The sequence below is a fragment of the Manis javanica genome, chromosome X (assembly GCF_040802235.1).
Source record: "Manis javanica isolate MJ-LG chromosome X, MJ_LKY, whole genome shotgun sequence".
Taxonomy (NCBI): domain Eukaryota; kingdom Metazoa; phylum Chordata; class Mammalia; order Pholidota; family Manidae; genus Manis; species Manis javanica.
In genome coordinates this window covers 51,612,172-51,632,555 of record NC_133174.1, presented here as the reverse complement: position 1 = coordinate 51,632,555, position 20,384 = coordinate 51,612,172, and the positions used below count along the sequence as shown (strand labels likewise).

General features: G+C 47.4%; 2 protein-coding genes across 9 annotated transcripts in view; both read left to right on the top strand.

The window, feature by feature from the left end:
• Nucleotides 1–830: 830 nt before the first annotated feature.
• On the top strand, nt 831–7,095 carry ASB12 (ankyrin repeat and SOCS box containing 12). Of its 2 annotated transcripts, XM_017676069.2 has the most exons (4): nt 831–992; nt 4,105–4,147; nt 5,561–6,407; nt 6,816–7,095. In XM_017676069.2, exons 3-4 carry the CDS (start codon nt 5,582–5,584, stop codon nt 6,947–6,949), a joined length of 960 nt encoding a protein of 319 aa, XP_017531558.1. In that variant the 5' UTR covers nt 831–992; nt 4,105–4,147; nt 5,561–5,581; the 3' UTR covers nt 6,950–7,095. The 2 variants fall into 2 exon arrangements, with proteins under 2 accessions (XP_017531558.1, XP_017531565.1); XM_017676076.2 differs by lacking the exon at nt 4,105–4,147.
• Nucleotides 7,096–16,021: 8,926 nt separating this feature from the next.
• Nucleotides 16,022–20,384, top strand: part of AMER1 (APC membrane recruitment protein 1) — a 176,748-nt gene continuing 172,385 nt past the window's right edge. For 5 of the 7 annotated variants that reach the window (XR_012127297.1, XR_012127296.1, XR_012127298.1 and 2 more), the window contains exon 1: nt 16,037–16,267. The gene's annotated coding sequence lies outside the window, so the exon portion shown is untranslated. Of the gene's footprint in view, nt 16,268–20,384 lie in introns of all 7 variants that reach the window. The other 2 variants (XR_012127300.1, XR_012127301.1) reach the window with 2 other exon arrangements.

Genomic DNA, 20,384 nt, shown 5'->3' with positions numbered 1-20,384 from the left:
GTGGTGTAGTTCATATACCCAACACTAGGCAAGCATTTCCTCACAGAAAGAAGGGGGAGCAAGTTTCCAGTTTGTTTTCAGGTGACATCTAAAATAGATCATGTGACTGTTTCTAAAGGTATCTTCCTACCACTGCCTTCATATAAAGTCAAACAGGGAGATAAAATGATACTCTTAATGGTTTAGCTTTTGACAAAGTTCCTGTGCTGGACACTTTAATCTTGTTTGGTGCCTTAGGTGTAAGAAGAATGGGGAGGCTGTGGGCATTTTCTTGAGGCTGAGCCTGGTGGGTTAGTGGACTGGGGAGCCTTTATTAATGAGCAGGGCCTTCTTAAACTTTAGAAAACCTTACTGATACACATAGCAGTGTGGAGATCTCCCCTCCCACCATTTCCTTACTCTTGGGGGGCAAGGGAGGAAGAGGAGGGTGATGTGTTGCTGGACCTTCAAGAAAGGAAAAAGGAAATACAGAGAAGCTAAGATGAGGAGAGAAAAAAATCAGGCCCAAGCTCAGAGGAAGGTATGCTAGGAACAACTGGGCCTTCTTGGGCCCTTTGGTGGAAGAGTGGGAACACTCACAGTGCAGGGGCCTGGTCATGTAGTTCATTTGAATGGTGGGGAGAGGTACTTAAAAACACACCAAGAGAATGAACCCTGGCCTTGCCAGGCAGCTGTTTGTCAGTCAGTCCTTCCAGGACTTCCCCATGCACAGCCCTCCTCCTCTTGCTGGGATCGCTCCCAGAATGTCACTAGTAAGATAACACGGACCTGGGGGGGGGGGTGAAGGGGAGCCTAAAATTAAACCCCTGAATCTAGTCAGCCCAGGGACCAATGCCTAGTCTTTAGGAGGTGTTGACTCAGTTAGGAAACTGAGGGCTTTGCCTGCTCCGGCCCAGGGGCTGTAGGGTTTCCGTGCTGGGCCATCAGGACACAGTACTTCACAGAGGAGTGAGGCAGTGACCTTGGGCAGCTTGGCCTCAAGCAGAAGCCTGGTGAGTACCTGGAATCTAGGTTCCCCACAACACTGCCTGAGAGGAGTGAATCATTAGGGCTGCGGGCTGATGGACCTGTGACCACCATCTTCCTAGGTTTTTCTCACTAGGTCTGGTGTCTGGGGGCACTTGGAAGGTCAGCAGAGAAACCTGCATTCAGAGGGAAGGAGGGACACAATGATAGCTTCCTGCTGTGCCTGTCCCAGAAGGAAGTGTTTGCGTAAGCTTGTAGGGGTACAAATGGACCTACTTTTTGAGGAAAGTTGCTGTTAATACATGGATGGGAAGTGGTGAAGGTTTGTCTTTCTGTGCCCTCTGTGGTACTTGTCAGTCTGTTTTTGGTTGAGGGGAGGGGGATGCAGTGGAGTGGGCTCAAGGGCAGAAGGGCAGAGCTTCTGAGGGTTAGGAGGGGTAGGTGAAGCTTAAAAATAGTCTACTAATGCCTGGAGAACTGTTCTAGGGCACACAGAAACCAGCCACTGTCCTGTAGGAGTATATAACCTGCATTTACAGACTCCCCAAGAGGATCTTAGAATTCAAAGGGTCCTAAAACATGGATGGGACAAACAATTACCCTTTCCCCCCTAATCACTAACTGAAATTTACCATTTTCTTTAAGAATGAATGCAGGCAGCAAATGGCAGTAATATTACCAGTTTTATAACTTGGTCACCAGAAGAAATCACAGACATGTCATATCATATTACAGTTATGACATTTGGAAATGTCATTTATGCTTAAATGACAGCAAGGTGAGGTTGAACAACAGATTAGTTAGATTTTCTTATCCTATCTAATAAGGCACAATTCACTCAAGTGCCAAACCCAGCTGGGGGCCATGGCTGGATCTCCCTCTGGAAGCTTATTAGATGGACCCTGTTTTGGGTTCATGGTATGACCTTGGTGAGAACTTTAGCATTTCCCTCCACACTCCCTGCCCTCTTCATCTCCCTGGGCACCACTCCCACAGAAAAAAATAGTAAGAAGGGAATCCCTACTGGCTGTCAGAAGAAATGGTTTGTAAAGAAACCTCCCATGACCAAAGTCCTTGAATTCAGCATGACCCTCAAAGCTGAGGATTTGGGGAGCGATGTGAGTCTGTTTGAGGCAAGGGGCAGGGGCATATGTTTGTTTTTTCAGGTTGCAATATAAACAACAGGATGGGCAGTAGGGAAACCTGGATTCTATTTCTGACTCTGCATTTGTGTTGATGTAAGGTACCTGGAAAATCTCTTACACTTTCAGACCTCAGTTTCCTCCATCAACAAATTGGGGATAATATTACCTATTCCACTATGTGAGATAGCTTTGAAAAGCACAGATTATAAGTGTGTTTTGGGTTCTTGCTAATGAGACAACTGACAATAACAGTAATGTGGTCTTAGGAAAAATCTCTGCTCTCCTCTGAGCCTTGGTTTTTTCCCTTCTCTAAATTGAGGAAATTCAATGAATTACTCAGTACATTCCAGCTCTGAGGTAATAGGATTTTAAGTAGGGAGCAGTTGTCATAGAAATTGGAGAACTAAGTAATAATAATCATCATAGTAAAAATAATCATCATAGTAAAAAACACAGTTACTGAGTGCTACATTCAGGTGCTCTTCTAAATATTTAATATGCATTAACTCATTTAATCCTAACTCATTTAACCTTCTGAGGCAGGTACTACTATCATCCTCTCTTTACAGATGAAAAAATGGGCACAGAGGGTTTTAAGTAATTTGCTCTAGGTCACACAGCTACTAAGTAGTGGAGCTGGGATAGAAACAGAATTCCAGACCATGTTTAACCATTACCCTATATGGCCTTTCAATCTGCAGTAGAAGCTAAAGACTCCATATAGAATGAGTTACAATACAGTGTGATGACTGCTATGTTGCTATAAGAGCACAGCCTCTGGAGGAACTAACCGATCAGAAGGAACTGCATGTGACAGAAAGAAGCATGATATATATGGAGAGTCATCATTCTCTTCCCTTATTGCTGGATAATGGGGTATACAAAGAGAAATAGTAAGAAGTTAGGCTGGAAATGTTGGCCAAGATTTGCTTATGATGGACCTGTGAGCCAGTCTAAGGCATCTGGGCTGTATTCTGAAAGAAAGAGAGCCCATTAAGGGATTTAAAACAGGGGATTGGCACAGGCCAGATTTGTATTTTTAAATGATCATTTTGGCCACAATGTGGAGAAAGTATTGAAAAGAGAAACTAGCTAGGACGTTACTGCAATAGTTGAGGCAAAGATGATGGAGGCCTAGATAAAACACTGATAATGGGGAAGGTCCTGAGGGGAGGGGCCTATAAAGGTCTCTAGGAAGCAAAATTCACAGGATTTGATGACTACTTAGACAGGAATGGGACAAAGAGATAAGAGGCCTAAGATGAGTCTTGGGTTTTTGGTTTAGTTGACCAGGTGGATGCTGAGAAATTGAGATATAGATCAAGTTTGGTGATGATGGTAGTGGTAGTGGTGGTGTGACACTGCTAACTTTGAATTGCCTAAAGAAACTCAGTGAATACATACCGTTTGCTGAGGAGAGAACTGGGGGACTTGGAGTGATAGGCTTGAAATCATCAGAATAATGAGAGCTAAAGCTCTGGGACTAGAGAGAAAAGAATCAAGGAAAGAACAAGGGGACCATAACTATTTCAGGGGAAAACAAAGGAGAGTAAAAGCAGAAGAGTCTGCTGGTTAGAAAGCCAGGAAGAGTATGTAGGAGGAAGTGGACAGTGGGGAAAGATATCCCAGAAATCTCAAAGAAGGAAAGATCTGAGAAGCAGCCAGTAGATTTAACTACAAGGAATCATTTTTCAGATAACTATTTCAGTGTGTGATTGAGGGTAGGTGAAGCCAGAATGCAGTGGGTATAGAAGTGAATGGGAAGTGGTAAAGTAGATGGAAGACAACTCTTTGTATATGTCTGATGAAAAAGAGAGATATGAAGAGAAAGGTAGCTAGAGTAGGACCATAAAGTGTTTGTTTTGTTGCTTCAGATGGTTAAGGGGCAGAAGCCAGTGAGGAGGCTGAAGACTCAGAGAGAGGAGGAAGCTCATTTTTTAATATATAATATATGGTAGCTCTCTCCATTTTAACTATCATTTCTCTCTTATAGATGAGGAACCTGAATCCCAAAGAGGGGAAGAGACTTGCCCAAGGTTAGTCAGCTGGGAACTGGGGATGCTGAGTTGCAAACTTAGTTCTGCCTAATTTCTAAAATCCTCTCTTATAATTGTACCTCTAAAATAAATAAATAATAAAACCATACATGGAGTTGATGATGGCAGATAGGGAGGGGCCTAAAATTGAGAAAAACCCACCCTCTCACCTCACAATTGTTTCTATGAGGTGTATACCTGAGGTCTCAGGCTAACAAAGAGATGTGGACATAGACAGTGAATATAAGAAGGTATATGGCCCTGAGACCATGGCTGCAGAGTATGGGAGAGTAGGGAGACTTGAGCTCTGATTAACCTACCAACTTATCCTGATGACATTACAGACTGAGGTGGGTGACTTTGACTTTAAAGCACTAGAAACAGGATAGGTAAGGGTTAGGTTGAGTCAGTCATTGGGCCATGAGTGATATATAGGACTTAGGGATAATGGAGAGGGAAGAGTTGAGAGTTGAGACTAGGCTCCAAGCTGGGTGAGGCAGAGATGATGGGAAAAGGTTTGACCCAGAAATATGGGGGAGTCATGGGTTCCAAGAAGGTTCTGGGAATCAAAGGGACTCTTAGATTGAAATAGTCCTGGGGGAAAAACTAGTTTTCCATCAGAGAGAAGGACTTTCCCTGGAAACCTCAACTATATCCTTCCATCTTTGTCTTTGTTTTACTTAAAGCATGTTCTTTGTAATGCTACTTCTTTATTTAATTAGTAAATATCATTGAACATCCTTTTCCTGTGCAACTCTGTTACCTGAAGCACGGGGCCTGAGTCTGAGTGGAGGTTATATACGAGGGACTGTGAAGAGATTGAACTTCATGGAAAAGGCTGAGAGGTGTAATTGAAGGCCTGCCCTGTGGGACTGATGTCAGAATGCTCAAGAATTGCAGCTTAATACCACAAAACCCTATTCTGTTGGCCTAGCAACTGTCAGACCAGAACCACCTCATTACTCCACACATTCTAAACTAAGAAAGATGCATCTACTAAATTCCCAGCCATGAAATAGGTCCTACTGGTAGTAGAGGAATACAAGATGGATGTAAACTCACCCTGCAGTTTACACACTAATGAAGCACAGAGAAGTGGAAATGTGTAAAAGTTCATAGCTAAAATCTAGCTGTGATCCTTTGGAATCTCAGAGTGGGGGACGAAATTAAGGAATGATTCCCAGAAGTAGTAGTTTGAAGGACAGGCAGAACAGCATATGCAACAGCACAAAACTGCAAAATGGCCTGATCTGTTTTGGCAGCCATCTCTGGGGCCTGAAATAAGATGAAGAAGGAGTTAGAAGCAGGAAACCCATGAGTGAGGAGCCTAATGTTGAAGGATTGGAGGCAAGGGTTGGTATCCAGCCTTTTGAGGGGGGCCCTCAGTTTTGCTCCCATTTTTGTCATCCACAGATCTGGCATGTCCTGTTCATAATGAGAATATTTCTGCTCCAGTCAGCCAAGATGAACCTCATGAACATCACCAAGATATTTTCCCTCCTGCAGCCTGACAAGGAGGAGGAGGACACCAACAGGGGGGAGAAGCAGGCTCTCAATCAAGCAGTATACAATAACGACTCCTATACTTTGGATCAGCTTTTGCACCAGGAGCGTTACAAACGTTTCATCAACAGTAGGAGTGGCTGGGGCATTCCTGGGACACCGTTGCGCTTGGCTGCTTCTTATGGCCACCTTAGCTGTTTGCAGGTCCTCTTGGCACATGGTGCTGATGTTGACAGCTTGGATGTCAAAGCACAGACACCACTTTTTACCGCTGTCAGTCATGGCCATCTGGACTGCGTGCATGTGCTTTTGGAAGCTGGAGCCAGTCCTGGGGGTAGTATCTACAACAACTGCTCTCCTGTGCTTACAGCTGCCCGTGATGGTGCTATTCCCATTCTGCAGGAACTCCTGGGCCATGGTGCAGAGGTCAATGTCAAAGCTAAACTACCAGTCTGGGCATCAAACATAGCTTCATGTTCTGGCCCCCTCTATTTGGCTGCAGTCTATGGACACCTTGACTGTTTCCGCCTGCTTTTGCTCCATGGGGCAGACCCTGACTACAACTGCACTGACCAGCACCTACTGGCTCGAGTCCCACAGCCCCGCACCCTCCTTGAAACCTGCCTTCACCATAATTGTGAGCCAGAGTATATCCAGCTGTTAATTGATTTTGGTGCTGACATCTACCTTCCATCTCTCTGCCTGAACCTGAACTCAAAAGATGACAGAGGCACTGAATTGCTGCTACAAGCCCGAGGTGAGTGTCAAGCAGGCCAACCCTACAGAACTCCTGGCTTGGAAATCTCAGGGCCCCAAATCAACCCCCTGCCCCAAACCATTCCTTATGGGATGTACTGGAGAAAACACCATCTTCCTGCATCTCCTGAGACCCCAGTGAAAAAGAGGTTGCAAATTCCTTATTAGGGAAGGGATCACTAAGATGAGGTGGGGGATAGCACTGTCCCAATTTCTGGTTCTGGCTCTGCCAATGACTATTTTGTGGCCTTGAGCCTGCCCTATCTAGGCCTCAGTTTCTCACCATTGAGGTTAGGGTGGAGGATATATCTTAGAAGGGAGAGAACAAGAGCCATGGCAGGGTGGATGTAAGCCTGGGTGGGAGGATTACACTGAGAAGCCTCTCATGACTGATTTTTCCTTGCTGTAGCCACTCCACGTTCACTACTATCACAGGCCCGTTTAGTTATACGCAGAGCCCTGCATCACGCCAGTCAACCACAAGCCATTGACCAGCTGGATATTCCTCCTGTGTTGATTAGCTACCTAAAACACCAACTGTAATCTCGCAGCCTCCCCAGAAAACCCATGATGCCTCCAAACACCACCTGAGGACCCAGGTAGGTGGAGGGCACTAGCTCCACTCAGTCACCTGGAGCTCCTCTCCTGTATTCTCCTCCATAATAAAATATTAAATAAAATAAATCCTGGTGGCCACTGTGTCTAGTGTGTGTGTGGCAGTGGGGGCAGTGTTCAGTGAATGAGGGCCTGGTTGACCATGAGGAAAGATGGTAATGGTCTGGCATTTGACGTGCATATGAGTCCTGACAATGGAAAGAAAAAAAAAAGAAAACCAACCTACTGGCCTACACCTCCTCACCAAGATCCTTGAGAAAATTTGGAGCTGTGTTCTCCTGGAAGCAAGTCCTGAAAAATTCAAGTGGTGGAAGGGTAGCATCAGCTCTGTACCTCCCTTCACTTCTCTGGCTGTCACCCAACCCCTTATTACTTTGAGTCAAGTGACCAAGGAACCTACCATTCGCTCACCTTGAATCATTGGCTGCATTCTCACTAGCCTAGTTTATAGTCAAGATCTAACTAGGAAAACAACTACCAAATATTTATGACAGAGAATTTAATGCAGGAAAAGAAAAGGTTACATAGGTGATAGGCTGAGAATCCAAGCAGGACAGAAAGACAACCCAGAGATTAGTGACAGCAGAAGGCTAACACCACCCCTATGCTGGAGGGGTGAGGGAAGAGTATGTCCAGAGTCCAGGGACATGGGGTCACCTGATGGAAAGTGGAATCACAGGCCTGTCCATTAGGCACTGGAATCATAGAAGAGAGACTCTGCCCAAACCAAACGAAATGAAGAAATACCCTCTCCTTTTCCTCATTCTTGCCCTCCAATCTGCCTCCAATATCTCACTGGGGGAAATGAAGTCAACTAATAGTCAGCCTGGGAAACACAGCCTACAAGGTCAGCCCACTTGAAGTATAAGACAGAGCAGGGGAAGATGAAGAATGGAGGCAGAGTGGGAGGAAGTGACATGACCTGGGCCAGGAGCTGGAATACCACGGAAGAGTTGGGAGTATACTGACTGACAGTGGAAGCCATAGAAGAGACACCACCAGAAGCACAAAAGGCAGAAGCTTCTCCATTTTTCCTACCCTCCCACCAGTGGCTCTCATTGGTTGAACACACCAGAAGATGATTGATGAGGGAAGCTGGGAAACATCCTGCAGTTGTCAGTCCTTCTATGATGTGGAGAAGAGCAGGGGAAAGAGTCAAACAGGCCCTGGACCAGCACAGGTAACAACCCAAATCCAGATCCAGACACCTTCATTTTGCCAAATCTTTATCCTTCCACAATACCTTCTTATATTTCTTCTGTACAACTGTAGGTGGGAATGTGGATGAACAGTGAAAGGAACACAAGATAAAGGGGGGGAGGAGTAGAATCCAGATAATCTGTATCAAGGAGCACTTTAGATGTTTAGAACTCTTCTTGGGAGCTGCTTTGACAGCTCCCCCTACATCATGATCACTTATCATGGAGAAAAAGAGGACGAAAATGGGGTCTTGAACTGACTTGTCTCTCCTCACTCTTACCTCCCCCACTATCCCTAGCTTCCAGTGCCGGAGAGATTTAGGAAGGAAGGCAAGAGATCTGGACATCTGTCTCCATAGTCCTGTCCCACTTAGTTTCCAGACTTTCATTCTTATGCATTTTGGAGAGCAGTTCAACTGTTTATATCCAAGGAGCAGGAAAACTGAAGAATTGGACTGTGAATACAGACAGAGGGCTCCAGGGCAGTCAGCCTCAGCTCTCTTCTACCTTTCTTTCAATCTAGATTCCTGAGGGATGAGTTGCCCAGGACCCCATTCATGACTCTGCCTCCCATCCCCTTAGTCAGGGGCCTTGTCGATTAGGAGTTGACCTCAGCTCTCCCATCTGCTAATCCATTTTGAGTAAATTTTTGTATTTGGTGTAAAATAGTGGTTCATTGTTTTGCATGTATGTGTCTGTCCAGTATTCCCACCACCATTTATTGAACAGACTTTCCTTTCCCCATTGTGTATCTTGACTCCACTGTCATAAAGCAATTGACTGTATATGTTTGAGTTTTTCCAGCAGCATTAATAACTACCCTCTTGGAGGCACAGAACATTTAACTGCTTACAAATTATTTCTGCACCATGATTTCATTTACTTCTAGAACAACTTAGTGTGGTAGGCAGAATCGTTTTTGTACAGATGTGAAAACTAAGACCTAGAGAAGGGAAGGAGTGGGCCCAAGATCACACAGTGAGGCACTGGTAGAGTTAGGACTAGAATCCACAGGGCTCATTATTGTCCAGGCCGAGGCTCTTTCCAGGATTCCATGTTCTGCCTCATGTGTGAGTGGGAGCACTGGAGAAGAGGGAAGGGGGTCACAGGCCTTGGATGTGTGTGAATGAGGCATCCTCTCACCCAGAGGTGTGGCAGTCCATTAGCTGTGGGGCCCCAGCCCTGACTCCATGATAGAGCTGGCATTAAGGAGTGACGTGGAAAGGCAGGGAAAGGTGGCAGCCCCAGGCACTGGGGATACGCTAAAGGGGCTGGGATAAGTCTAGAATGAAGGGCTTGGCATATGGGAGGAGCAGAGCTCTCCCTCTCCCTGCTGTACTTTTGCTGGTTATTTCCAAACTTTAAAGGAGCCACAGGGGAACCCTGCTCTTCCACAATCAAGCCATCTGCTTGACCAACATGAAAGATGAATGACCACCTACTTCCTCCTGTTACCTTCTAAGCTCTGTCCACCTATAGTCACAGAAGACATGAGCTTTCAGACACTAGTTTCCTTGCTAGCTCCCTACTATACCAGTCTCCTCCCCCAACAGGCTACCAACTCTCAGTAGAAAAGCAGAAACTGGGCTGATGGAAGGGTCCAGTCCAGTGACCCCTTCAGTGCCCTCACTTGCAGTTCTTTCACCTCCTTGACTCTCACAACACCATCTACCCTCCATTTCACCATCTATTAATTTGGCCTCTCCTGGAAATGCAGATCCCCCTTTCCCACCAGAATTGCCTGCTTTACCAGAAGTGCCATTCCTGGAACCCCAAAGTTTGACATCTCAGAATCTCCCATTCTGTCACTCAATAAATATTTACTGAGACCTACTCTGTGCCAGGCTCTGCATTTTAGGTACCACGTGATCCCCAACTCTCTCTCCATTTGCCCCCCTGCCCTGTCTTTACTTCCTTTTCTGTCCATCTTTGACCCTGAGTTCATTCAACCACTTCAGTCTCTCACCTGGTAACATGCTAACTTTGGATCAAGGCATCATCCTCTCCTAAGCCTGGGCTGATAAACACCATAGGATAAATCAAAGTAACAAATCATCATAAGAATCTGAAGAGTTACTATGTATTGAACACTTAGTATGTGCCATGCAATGTGTTCAATAATTGCTGAGCATGGATTAACTCATTTAATTCAATGGCCTTGTTTTACTCATGTCCACTTTATAGATGAGGAAACTGAGGCACAGGAATTAACTGAGTTTTTCAAGGTCAGATAGAAAGGCAGCAGAATATCATGAAATTTAATAAGATAGCTGAACATTCATGGGTGACAGCCCAGCTAAGCCTTTAACAACTTGCCCATTATTTGCAATAACTATTTCAAACCTTGTCCAATATTAGCAAGCTTCTTTGAACCTCCTCTACTATTACTATTGCTTCTCCTCTCACTTTGGGGACTTTGCCTCCCACTTCCCAGAGTAGGTTGAAGTCATTAGGCTTAACATGTTCAATGTTCCATAACAACAAACTCTACTGCATTCACATACCTTTCCCTCTTGTTTAGGTTCCTCCTCCCAGCCAAGGCCAACTCATCTTTAGGGGCTCTGGGTCCCATCCCCCAGCCCCATCCAGGACCTCCCACCCATCAATTATCTTGTGTGCTATAACTTTAACTTGACTGATTTTTTTCCCCTCAGCATACAAGCAAACTCACATCCTTCATTATAGTAAAAACAAACTCAAGCCCCAGGGCTCCCTTAGCCACTGTCTCTTTGCAATCAAACTTCTGGGACAAGTAGGCTGCATACATCTCCCTTTCCTCACCATTGTCTCAACACCCCACTGCAGTCTGATATACACCTTCACTCTTGCTCTAAACTGGCCTTGCTCACATCACCAGTGACTTTCCAGATCCATATCCATTGGCATCTTTTTCTACCTTTATCTTGGTGGACCTCTGGGCAGCATCTGACACGTAAATTCTTGGTAATACTGTCTTTCATAAAGTCCCATGTCTTCCTTGGCTTCTGGAAGAGCCAGCTTCCCTGGCTCTAGTCTCACCTTGCCAATCTCTCCCTCTCAGGGATTTGTGGGCTCCTTTTCCTTATTCCTCCCTTTCTCTCACACCCAAGTGCCATCACCAAGTCTGCCCAGTTCTGTCTTCCAAATGCATCCAAAATTCAAACACATCTTACCTCCACTACCTCCACTTTGGAGTCTCCTTTCTGGTCTCATTGCTTCCTCCCTTGCTTCTAGAGCTCCCCAAACATTTCACTAAGACCATGCCACTCCTCAGCTCAACATCCTGCAAAGTCTAAAATCTTTAAACTGACCCACAAAGCCATACACCATCTGCCACACATGTCCTGATGCCCTCTCCTACCACTTTCCCCACTCACTCTGCTCCAGCTGGACTGGCTGCCTTGTTGCTCCGCTAACATTCCAGCACATTTCCACCTCAGGGTCTTTGTACTTGCTGTTCCTTCTGCCTGGGATGCTCTTCCTCTAGATATTCTCATAGTTTGCTCTTTCAGAGTTTTGCTTGAATGTTACCTTTTTGGTGAGGCCAATACTAACTCCCCTGTTTAAAACAGCACCCTCCCATCAATACTCTCTGTACCCCATTCCTGCTCTTTTTTTCTCCATATTATTATCTTATATACTACATTTTATTTATGTATTTTGTTCATTGTCTATCAGTCTTCATGGAGCCTTCATTATCATGATTGGAAACAGACAATTAAAAACTGATGATAAAAGTAAATAAATAACAATAAAATAATATGGCAGGAGGTGGCAAATTACTATGGGTAAGAGAAAAGGCCACTTAGGGGATTGGAGAACAAAGAGGGTAATAATGGGGACTGCTATTTTATATTTCAAGTGTCCAGGGAAGATCTCACTAAGAAGTTGACATTTCAGCAGACATCTGAAGAAAATGAGGCACAAACTGTCAGTATTCGGAGGACAAACATTGAAGGCAGAGGGAATAGAAAGTATAAAGGCCTGGAGGTAGGATTTCAGACAAGTCAAACTCAGGATGTCCTAAACAAAGTCTTTGTATTTTCCTAATCCTGTATTCCTCAGTTCAGTGGATGACAACAACCACCCAGTGCTCTACCCAAGTCAGAAACTGTAAGGTATTGGTCTGATGGGTTGTGTGCTTCCTCCGCTATACTGGCTGCCCTGAGGTTAGAAGCTCAACCTAGTTCACCATTATGGGTGTAGCACCAAACACAGGGTGTGGCACAGAGGAGGTGCCAAGAGTGTGCAACATCACATTTGACTGGTGGGTGCTGGCAACTAAGTTTGATATTAGACCTGAAGATGACTCAGTTCAACAAACATATGCACAGCAATAAATTTGTGCTGAACTCTCTGCTGGGTGCTGAGAACACAAAGATGAATGAGAGACTCTGCCTTGGAAAACTCAGTCAGACTCTGTGTAATCAGAAGGAATCTGTGTATAAGAAATCACAGGCTCATGTATGTTTATATCAAAAAGTGGTTTCAAAGTCATATTATGAGTTCTATAACTTTGAAGATCTGTACATCGATCAGAAGGAGACCAACAATAAGAACAGCAGCAGCAGCTAACATTTATTGAGAACTTTGAATGTATCTGGCTCTGTGCTAAGCACTTACAATGAATATTCGTTTAATTCTTGCCACAACTCTGTGACATGGGTAATTCATTATTCCCATTTTGCAAAAGAGAGAACTGAAACTCAGAGAGGTAAAATAACCTGCTCAGATCACACTGCTCCTAAGTCGTAGGGCCAGCATCCCAGCCCAGGCAGTCTGATAGCAGAGCCACTACGCTATACTACTTGCTTCCCTGGGAAGGACAAACTTAGCTAGCTGAGCCTCAATTTAGTCAGACAGTAATGGCCTTTTACACTTTGGCCCCAGACCCATCTTTCTAGTCTAATCTCCAGCTTTTCCTTTCTTCCTATGCAAATATTCAGCCCCAGGTGTCCAGAATCCTAGCTCTTGCCCAACTCACCATACTCTCTCATGCTGAATGGTTTTACACTGAGCAGGAACCCTTCTCCTACTTTTCTGACTTGACATAATCATTAAGGCCATCCCTCATGGAACTTCTCTGTGATGCCCCTCCCCACCTTGGGGAGAAGGAGTCTCTTCATCCACAATGCTCCAAATCACTTTTGCCAGACCCCTAGTCTAGCTTTCGGCTCTCTCATTAACTCCCTCTCCAGACACCCCTTCTCTGTACCCCCTCCTCCTAATGCCTATCAAAAGGCCTGGTATAGGGGAGGTGCCCATGCAATATTTGCTGAAGAAAGAAGTGAGAATTATAGTCAGGTGGACCAGTCAAGCTACCTGAGTTTACGACATTGCCTCCACACAGCCTTCACATCTGTTCTCATGGGCTTTTCATTGCAGCCACATGATGCAGGGCAGCAGAGGGACTGTCTACATTTTGTAAGTAAAAAACCTAAGTATTCTTGCTCACCAGCAGTCCCTATATTGACCAAACAAGTTGATCATGTGTCAGTCAGCACAGGGAATGGGAGTCTGGGGAAGTCTCCCTCTTCTTAAGAAGACATTTTGAAGTATAAGTTTATGCCCAAATTTGGTCTTTCCTATTCTTTGTCCCTGTGGAGGAATGGGCCATACAAAAAAGGAGCTGTGCACCTCCCCCATTCTTTTCCCCTTAATGTGCACATACACATCTCCTACTCAGACTCAGAAATAACAGGACAAAGAAGAAGGGCACCCAGCTGGGAGACCTCTTTAGCATGTCAGACTACTGTCATTTTTTGAAGCCCTATTTCTTTGGGGCCTGATGTCCAATAACTGTCAGTCCCAAAGCTGACGGGTGTGGCTGGATGTTTGACAGCTAGACAGAGGACATGGAGGACTGGCTCCTGTAACAGGAGTGCCCCCTTGCTTTAGGGTAATTTCAAGCCCACTACTTGATTACTTTGCACACCTCTTCTCTCCCTATTCACACAGCCGAGACTGCCCTGACTGTTTCCCTGGGCTCCAGATTGGAAACTGTCTTCTTAAATTGTAATCTTTGTCCTACTTCAGAGAATCAAGATTCTGGGTGAAATATGAATAGGCAGCAGGTAACCAGAGACACAAGGCAGTTGGGGAAGCCTGTGAAGGAGGCACTGGAAAAAAGACACCTCTAAATCTGGCCAAACAAATGAGAATCAGAATTTTGCAAAGCAGAAAAGCACAGCTCCAAGGAAAATTATAGTTCAGTCATCCAGATGGGGAAACTGAGGCTAGGGAGCAGACGGTACTTGCCCAGCAGTCACACAGTGAGGCAGCAGTGGTTCCCTCCTCACCACCATTTATTAAGAACCAGGACTAGAATAGGAGGTCTGATACTCAAATTGCTGATTTTTGTTGGAGATGTATGGACGATCACAAAACATCATGGAATATTATAGGAAGAACTGAGTTGAACTGTCAGAACTGGAAGAGATCAAGGAGCCTTGACCAGTATTATACCCTCCTATGCAAATGGAGTGACGGACTGGCCCAGAGAAGAAAACAGACTGGCCAAGGTCATATATCAAGTCCAAGGCAGAGGTGGAACCAGAAACCAGCCCCAGTAACCCTGTCAGTTTCTGCACTTGACACACAGCAGAGACCACGGTCCTCCCCTTACCAGCTGAGCAGCTGGATATTTTCTAGGCAGACAGGACACAGTGGACACAGTGGAGCCGCAGAAAACACTACTCCTGCAATGCAAAAATGGCAGGCATTGTTCTCTCATCCCCCTCCCCTCTTTTTTTAGGGCTGGGCCTTTTGGACATTCTTAAACTAGTGGTAAAACCAGATTCTTTATCGCCTCAGCTCACCTCCTCCTGGCAGCTAATGCCCTCAGGCTAGAGACCCAAGCTCAGGCTGGCCCCCACCACATCCCGGACACAGCAGCCAGCAAGGCTGGTACAGGCCTCCTCAACTCCACTCTCAGCCTTGACCTCCAGGCGGGTCCAAACAAGATATTTCTCTCAATATCTAGACTTTTCAGGGACAGGGAACTGCACAAAGCCTGGCTCACCATTAAAAGGTTGAGGGGACCTCTGGAGGCCTCAGGAATCCCCTCAAGTTCCGTGAAAGGTGGGAAATTTAGGTGAGGGTCGAATTATGTTAGGTCTTTCCAGAGAAGAAAAGTGAAGGCAGCCCTGGATGGGGGAGCCCGGCGTTGAATTCCAAATATGTCTCTATTGTTGGCGGATTGAGTGACAAGGGGAAGAGCCGTGCCTGCTCTGGTCAGCAACAGGCCCTTCGGTAATGGGTGAAGTTGGCTTCGATGGTCCCTCAGGGCTCTGGAGTGCCAGAGAGGGAGATGAAGCCGGGTCGCGGGTGCTGCAACTGTATTTTCTGGCAGGTGAGAACCTCCTCTGTGCAGCCTATGGGAGCACGCCGCGCGGCCCCGTCTCTACGCCTTAGATTGGGCCCGGCGAGGTACCAAAGGTCTCTGCATTCCCGGGGCTCCACAACCTCTCCGCCCCGCCTCTCCCTGCCGGCCTGCAGCTCAGGGATAAACTGCTGGGAGGCAGCCAGGGAGCCACGGCGCGATTGCTCAGCGGCCACGGAAATGGGAACGCCTGCAAAACCGAAACCGAGCTCCAGGGTTCTGGCGAGCCCCATCCGGGAGAGACCGGCCCCGCGAGCTCGCATTCTCGACTCTAACAATCCGCCCAGCGTTGGGGCGGGAGTGAGAAGTCCCAGCAAGAGGTTCCTGACCCTCCCCGCCCTCTGCCAACACCACGCCCACTGCTCATTTGCATTTAAAGAGAAACACACCAAGGAAAACAGTGCCTGGCTGGGGCACGCCTTCCCACCGTAGCGATTGGGCCACACGCCTGTCAATCAGGGCGCGGACGCCCACCCTTTGGATGTGGGGTCCGGGTGGCGGGGGTGGGGATATGGGGGAGCTTCCCAGATCCTGGGGAAAGGGGAGCCTATCCAGGAGGTGGCTGGAGTCTCGGCGACGGTAGCCGGAGCAGCGGTGGCGGTTCTCTCAGTAGCGGCAGCCAAGTCTCCAACCCCAGGCAGGGTTGCGCAGCAGACAATAACCGGGCTGGAAACCGGACCGGGCCGGGTAAGCGTTGCTCTCAGCCAGGAGCCTCCGCCTGCCAGTCGTCTGGTGCAGTCCCGCATGCTCCGCTCTGGCCGCCTGGTGAGAGGCACTAAGGGCCTGGCGGGTCAGCGTCCTGGCTGCTCTCTGCTCCCCCTTGAAACCCGTTTTGAGAACTGTCCGGTGAGGGGCAGAGCAGAGTACCCTGGGCGCTGGGCGACCGCAGCTAAAGTGGGGGGAGAAAAGGGCGGGCAGAGGCGGGCTAGCTTGGGCCATGCCTCCAGGCTCTAGGGGGAGGAGGGGATGGGGCCCCCACGTGCTGCTTTAAGGTCCCTGGAAGGGAGCCACCAGCCGACATTCCCAACGTTGCATTTGTAGGCCAGGAGCTCCGCAGCTTTGTTGTAGCACATTAGCTGGAACAGCTGTTATGCGAGTATCGGTCAGCTTAGCGGCCCGGCTGCCGCTCCTCCCCTGCGCCTATCCTGCGTCTCCTTTCCTATGAGGAGGAAGCCAGAGCGCTGGCCTGGGCCGACGGATACCGGTTCTGGCGTGGATTGGGGAATCCACACTGTCTGCCTCTTCCCCGGGGTAGCTCAGTTGGGCCTCTGGGCTGCCCACGTCTCTTCGCAACCTTGGCCCTGTGGCCTCAACGGACGCGCCCCCTGCTCCTGGGCCTCCAGGCGCATCTGGCGCCCGCCCCCGCGGGCAGGCGGACTGGCAAGAGAGGTCTACCTGGACCTTGGGTTAGAGCTACAGCTCACGTTAGTCTTTGGGTTAGAGCTGCAAAGCCGCTTTGCCTCTCACCTCAGCTCGCCTTTTCTCCCCTTGGAGGGCACTGGCCTGATTTTTCTCTCCAGCCTCCCGTTTAAAAAATGCGATAAGCACTGGGCTTGGGGGGGGGGGGTGGATTTCTGTGCGAGAGGCCAAGGGAGTAATTACTGTAGTAGGAAACACATCGTCTGGGGGTGTGTGAGAGCTAGAGAGAGAGAGCCAAACCCTCCAACTTCGCAGTTTCTTAAAATATCCAGCCCTCCAGGCCACTGCCATTGTCTGCTGCAGATACCTCTGACACTGGTGACCTCCTGACTGCGAGACTTTGCGTAGGGTTCCTGGAGGGGAGGGACTATGCCCACCAAGCTGCGCCACAGCCCACCTGCGCAGACTGCAGCTGAATTGGACCCGCAGAGCTGACTTTCATCTGGCCAGGCTCCTTTTGGTGTGGGCCTTGGGGTCAGGGAAGCCTTGTCCTGCATAGAAACACCACCGTCTTGAGGCCCTGCCTGCCAGCTGCATAGGTGTGGGTTTGGACCTGGTGAAGGACACTGTGCTGTTGAACTTCCCACCCCACCCCAGGGGATTCCAGCAGAGCCTCCTCCCGCAGTGCAGCTCCCCTCATTTGGCCCCATCCACAGTTCACTCACTTTACAACTGGTGTGCCTCTGGCAATGCACTCTAGGTCTTTCTGAGGAACAGGAGAGAGGGAGCAACCAAAGGCTTGGAAGGCTCTTCTTGGACCTCTGACCAACCTCTGAGGGTGGAGAACTCTGGGCTCAAGGGCCGAAGCAAAGTCTGGGTACCTTTGAGATGAGATACTGAGACCCAATAAATCTTTCACGTGGGGGAAAGCTAGCTTGGGGACCTTTCTGACACCAACCAGGACTGCAGATACCACACTACCTCCCACCTTGACCAGGCACCAACACAAACCCCCTACTTGCAGCTGGGCATCTCGAGCCCTGGGCTGGACCTGCCCCTTGACCTGCCTCAAACCAACTGCCACCTCACATGTCTGCCCCCTATAACTCTCCTCCCACAATGCAAGCCTACCCAACCTCCACTGTCCAAATTCTCTTTCCTGTCAGACTCTGGGCCCACCTTCTCCTCAGTACCTTTTCCTGCCTGTCTTTCACAACCCATGATGACCTCTTCTTAGAACTCAGACTAGAATTAAGTTTCTCTGCCTCTGCTTTGTCTCCCTGATATGGATGTTTGGGTTCTCTTGGAATATGTCAGTGGTTTAAATGAAGCCTAAAACTCAGCTACAGAACCTTCAAAGCCTAGCAAATGCATGAATGCTCCAGAAGGACTTGCTGCTTTTGTAGAACTTTTGAGAATACCCTTACCTCTCCAAATTGCACTTGTCCTGATCCATATGAAAGTGATTAAAGCAATGATACTCAAAGCTTAGATATTTATTGAGTATACCTAATGAGAATGGAGAAGAGGGATGGGTTCAACTACACTGGTTCAACTACAATGACAAAATAAATTATCATGTCTCCCTCTCACAACAAGTTCAGGATCTAGACTGCCGAGACCCCAGACTCCACAAACCTATGGTCACTGAATCATGAGCCTAGAGGCAAACTACTATGGAGAGAGATGAGAGATATGTATACACAGGGGAATCATCCTGGGAAGCTTGCAGAAAGTAGAGGGGTTTGGCTAGGCAAAGGGTAGTGGTATAAGCAAAATTAGGAATGGGAGGATATGACTGGAAGACAGGCTGAGAGAGGTGACTGAGTCTTTTCAGGTTGAGACTCTATGACTATAAGGTAGGGAGGAAGTTGGTGCCCAATGATGGGAGGTTCCCAAGTGCCAGACTGTAGAATAGGGATCTGATTTGGGGGAAGGCAGAGAAGGGACCATCAAAGAATGGGGAATAGGGAGACCTTGATTTTTTGTGTGTGCAACTGTAACACGATAAAGTGTAGTTTTAGAAAGGGATTGGATGTATGTCCTAAATCAGGTAGTTAAGAGGCCACCTTTGGATCTGGAAGTAGAATTGGAGAGCAAGCTTTCTCTGGAGGGAAATTGTACCATGTCAGCCTACCTTTAGCCTTGCATGGGGTGGGGGAAAGGAGGGAGCCTGTACGTAACAATGTGGTGGAGGCTAAGTATCCCCCAGGCCTCTGCTGATCCCCTTCCTCCCAGCTGGACAGGCCTTCAGAGAGTACCAATTTGAACTTCAGTGCTTATATCTATAAGATGGAAATTCTGAGCCCTGGAAAACAACAGGGACTTGCTTAAGGTTATGCAGCATTTAGGAATAGGCTACTGCCTCCTTTTCAGTAGCTCTTTCCATTATACCTCACTGTCTCCAGCAGCCTCCACAAATCTCATTAACCAACTCCAATTTCACCTCACCCATTTCTAGATCTGGGGGGCCCATCTGGGAACCCCTTCTCTCCTTTCATGTCTCTTTTGCTTCTTGGTCTTGATCTGCAGCCTGTCAGGGACTGAAAGTTTCAGAGAAAATGGAGGTAATTGGAAGAAGTTGGAGATCCAATGATTCTCTCCCAGTATAGTGGAGGTGTTAAAAATTCATCGATTGCTACATTTACACTCTCAGAAAGTGTGTGTGTAGTGGTAAGGGAACAGCCCCACTCCACTGGTCCAGGGGAATAAGGGAATGAGAGAAATAGGAGCAAACCTGGCTTGCTTGTAGAACCAAAGAAGGAGATAGGCTACTTGAGGCTAGAAGGCATGCCCAATGTTAATTCTATCAGTTTAAACTAGGTTACAAGGTAAAGTCCCCAGAGGAGGCATTTGATAGCCTCACTGGGTCACTCATTCCTGGATCACCCATCTCACCACCAGAAACTTCTTTCTCTGAGATCCTCATGCTATACTTAAACAGAGAGAGAGAGAGAGAGAGAGAGAGAGAGAGAGAGAGAGAGAGAGAGAGAGAGAGTGTGTTGGGGGAAAAGGTTAGGAGAAGCTGACCCCACCATTGCTCTTCTGCTTAACAATCTATTGGAGATTTCATGGACACTACACAGTCTCTCCTACCCCTGCCTTCTGTTCTCTGAATTAAATAATCAGAGACTTTCATCTCTCTGGTGTTATCTTTCAAACCTGTACATGTATAAATGTATCTTCAGCAAGCAGACAGGGAAACCAGAACCACTGCAGAGGTGCAGGTGCCAGATGAATGAAGGTGCATTACTCCCCAGCGCCTACCCTCTGGAGATTACGGGATAATATGGACAATGGCCCGAGGGGGCTTGGTGGAGTCACAGGCAGGCACACTGGTGCTGCAAGAGCCTTTGTGAATTTTGATCTGAATTTCTTGGTGCACAACCTTTAGTTCTTTCATCGCATACAGGTTTTTTTCCCCCTGCTGGGCTTCCAAGCAGAT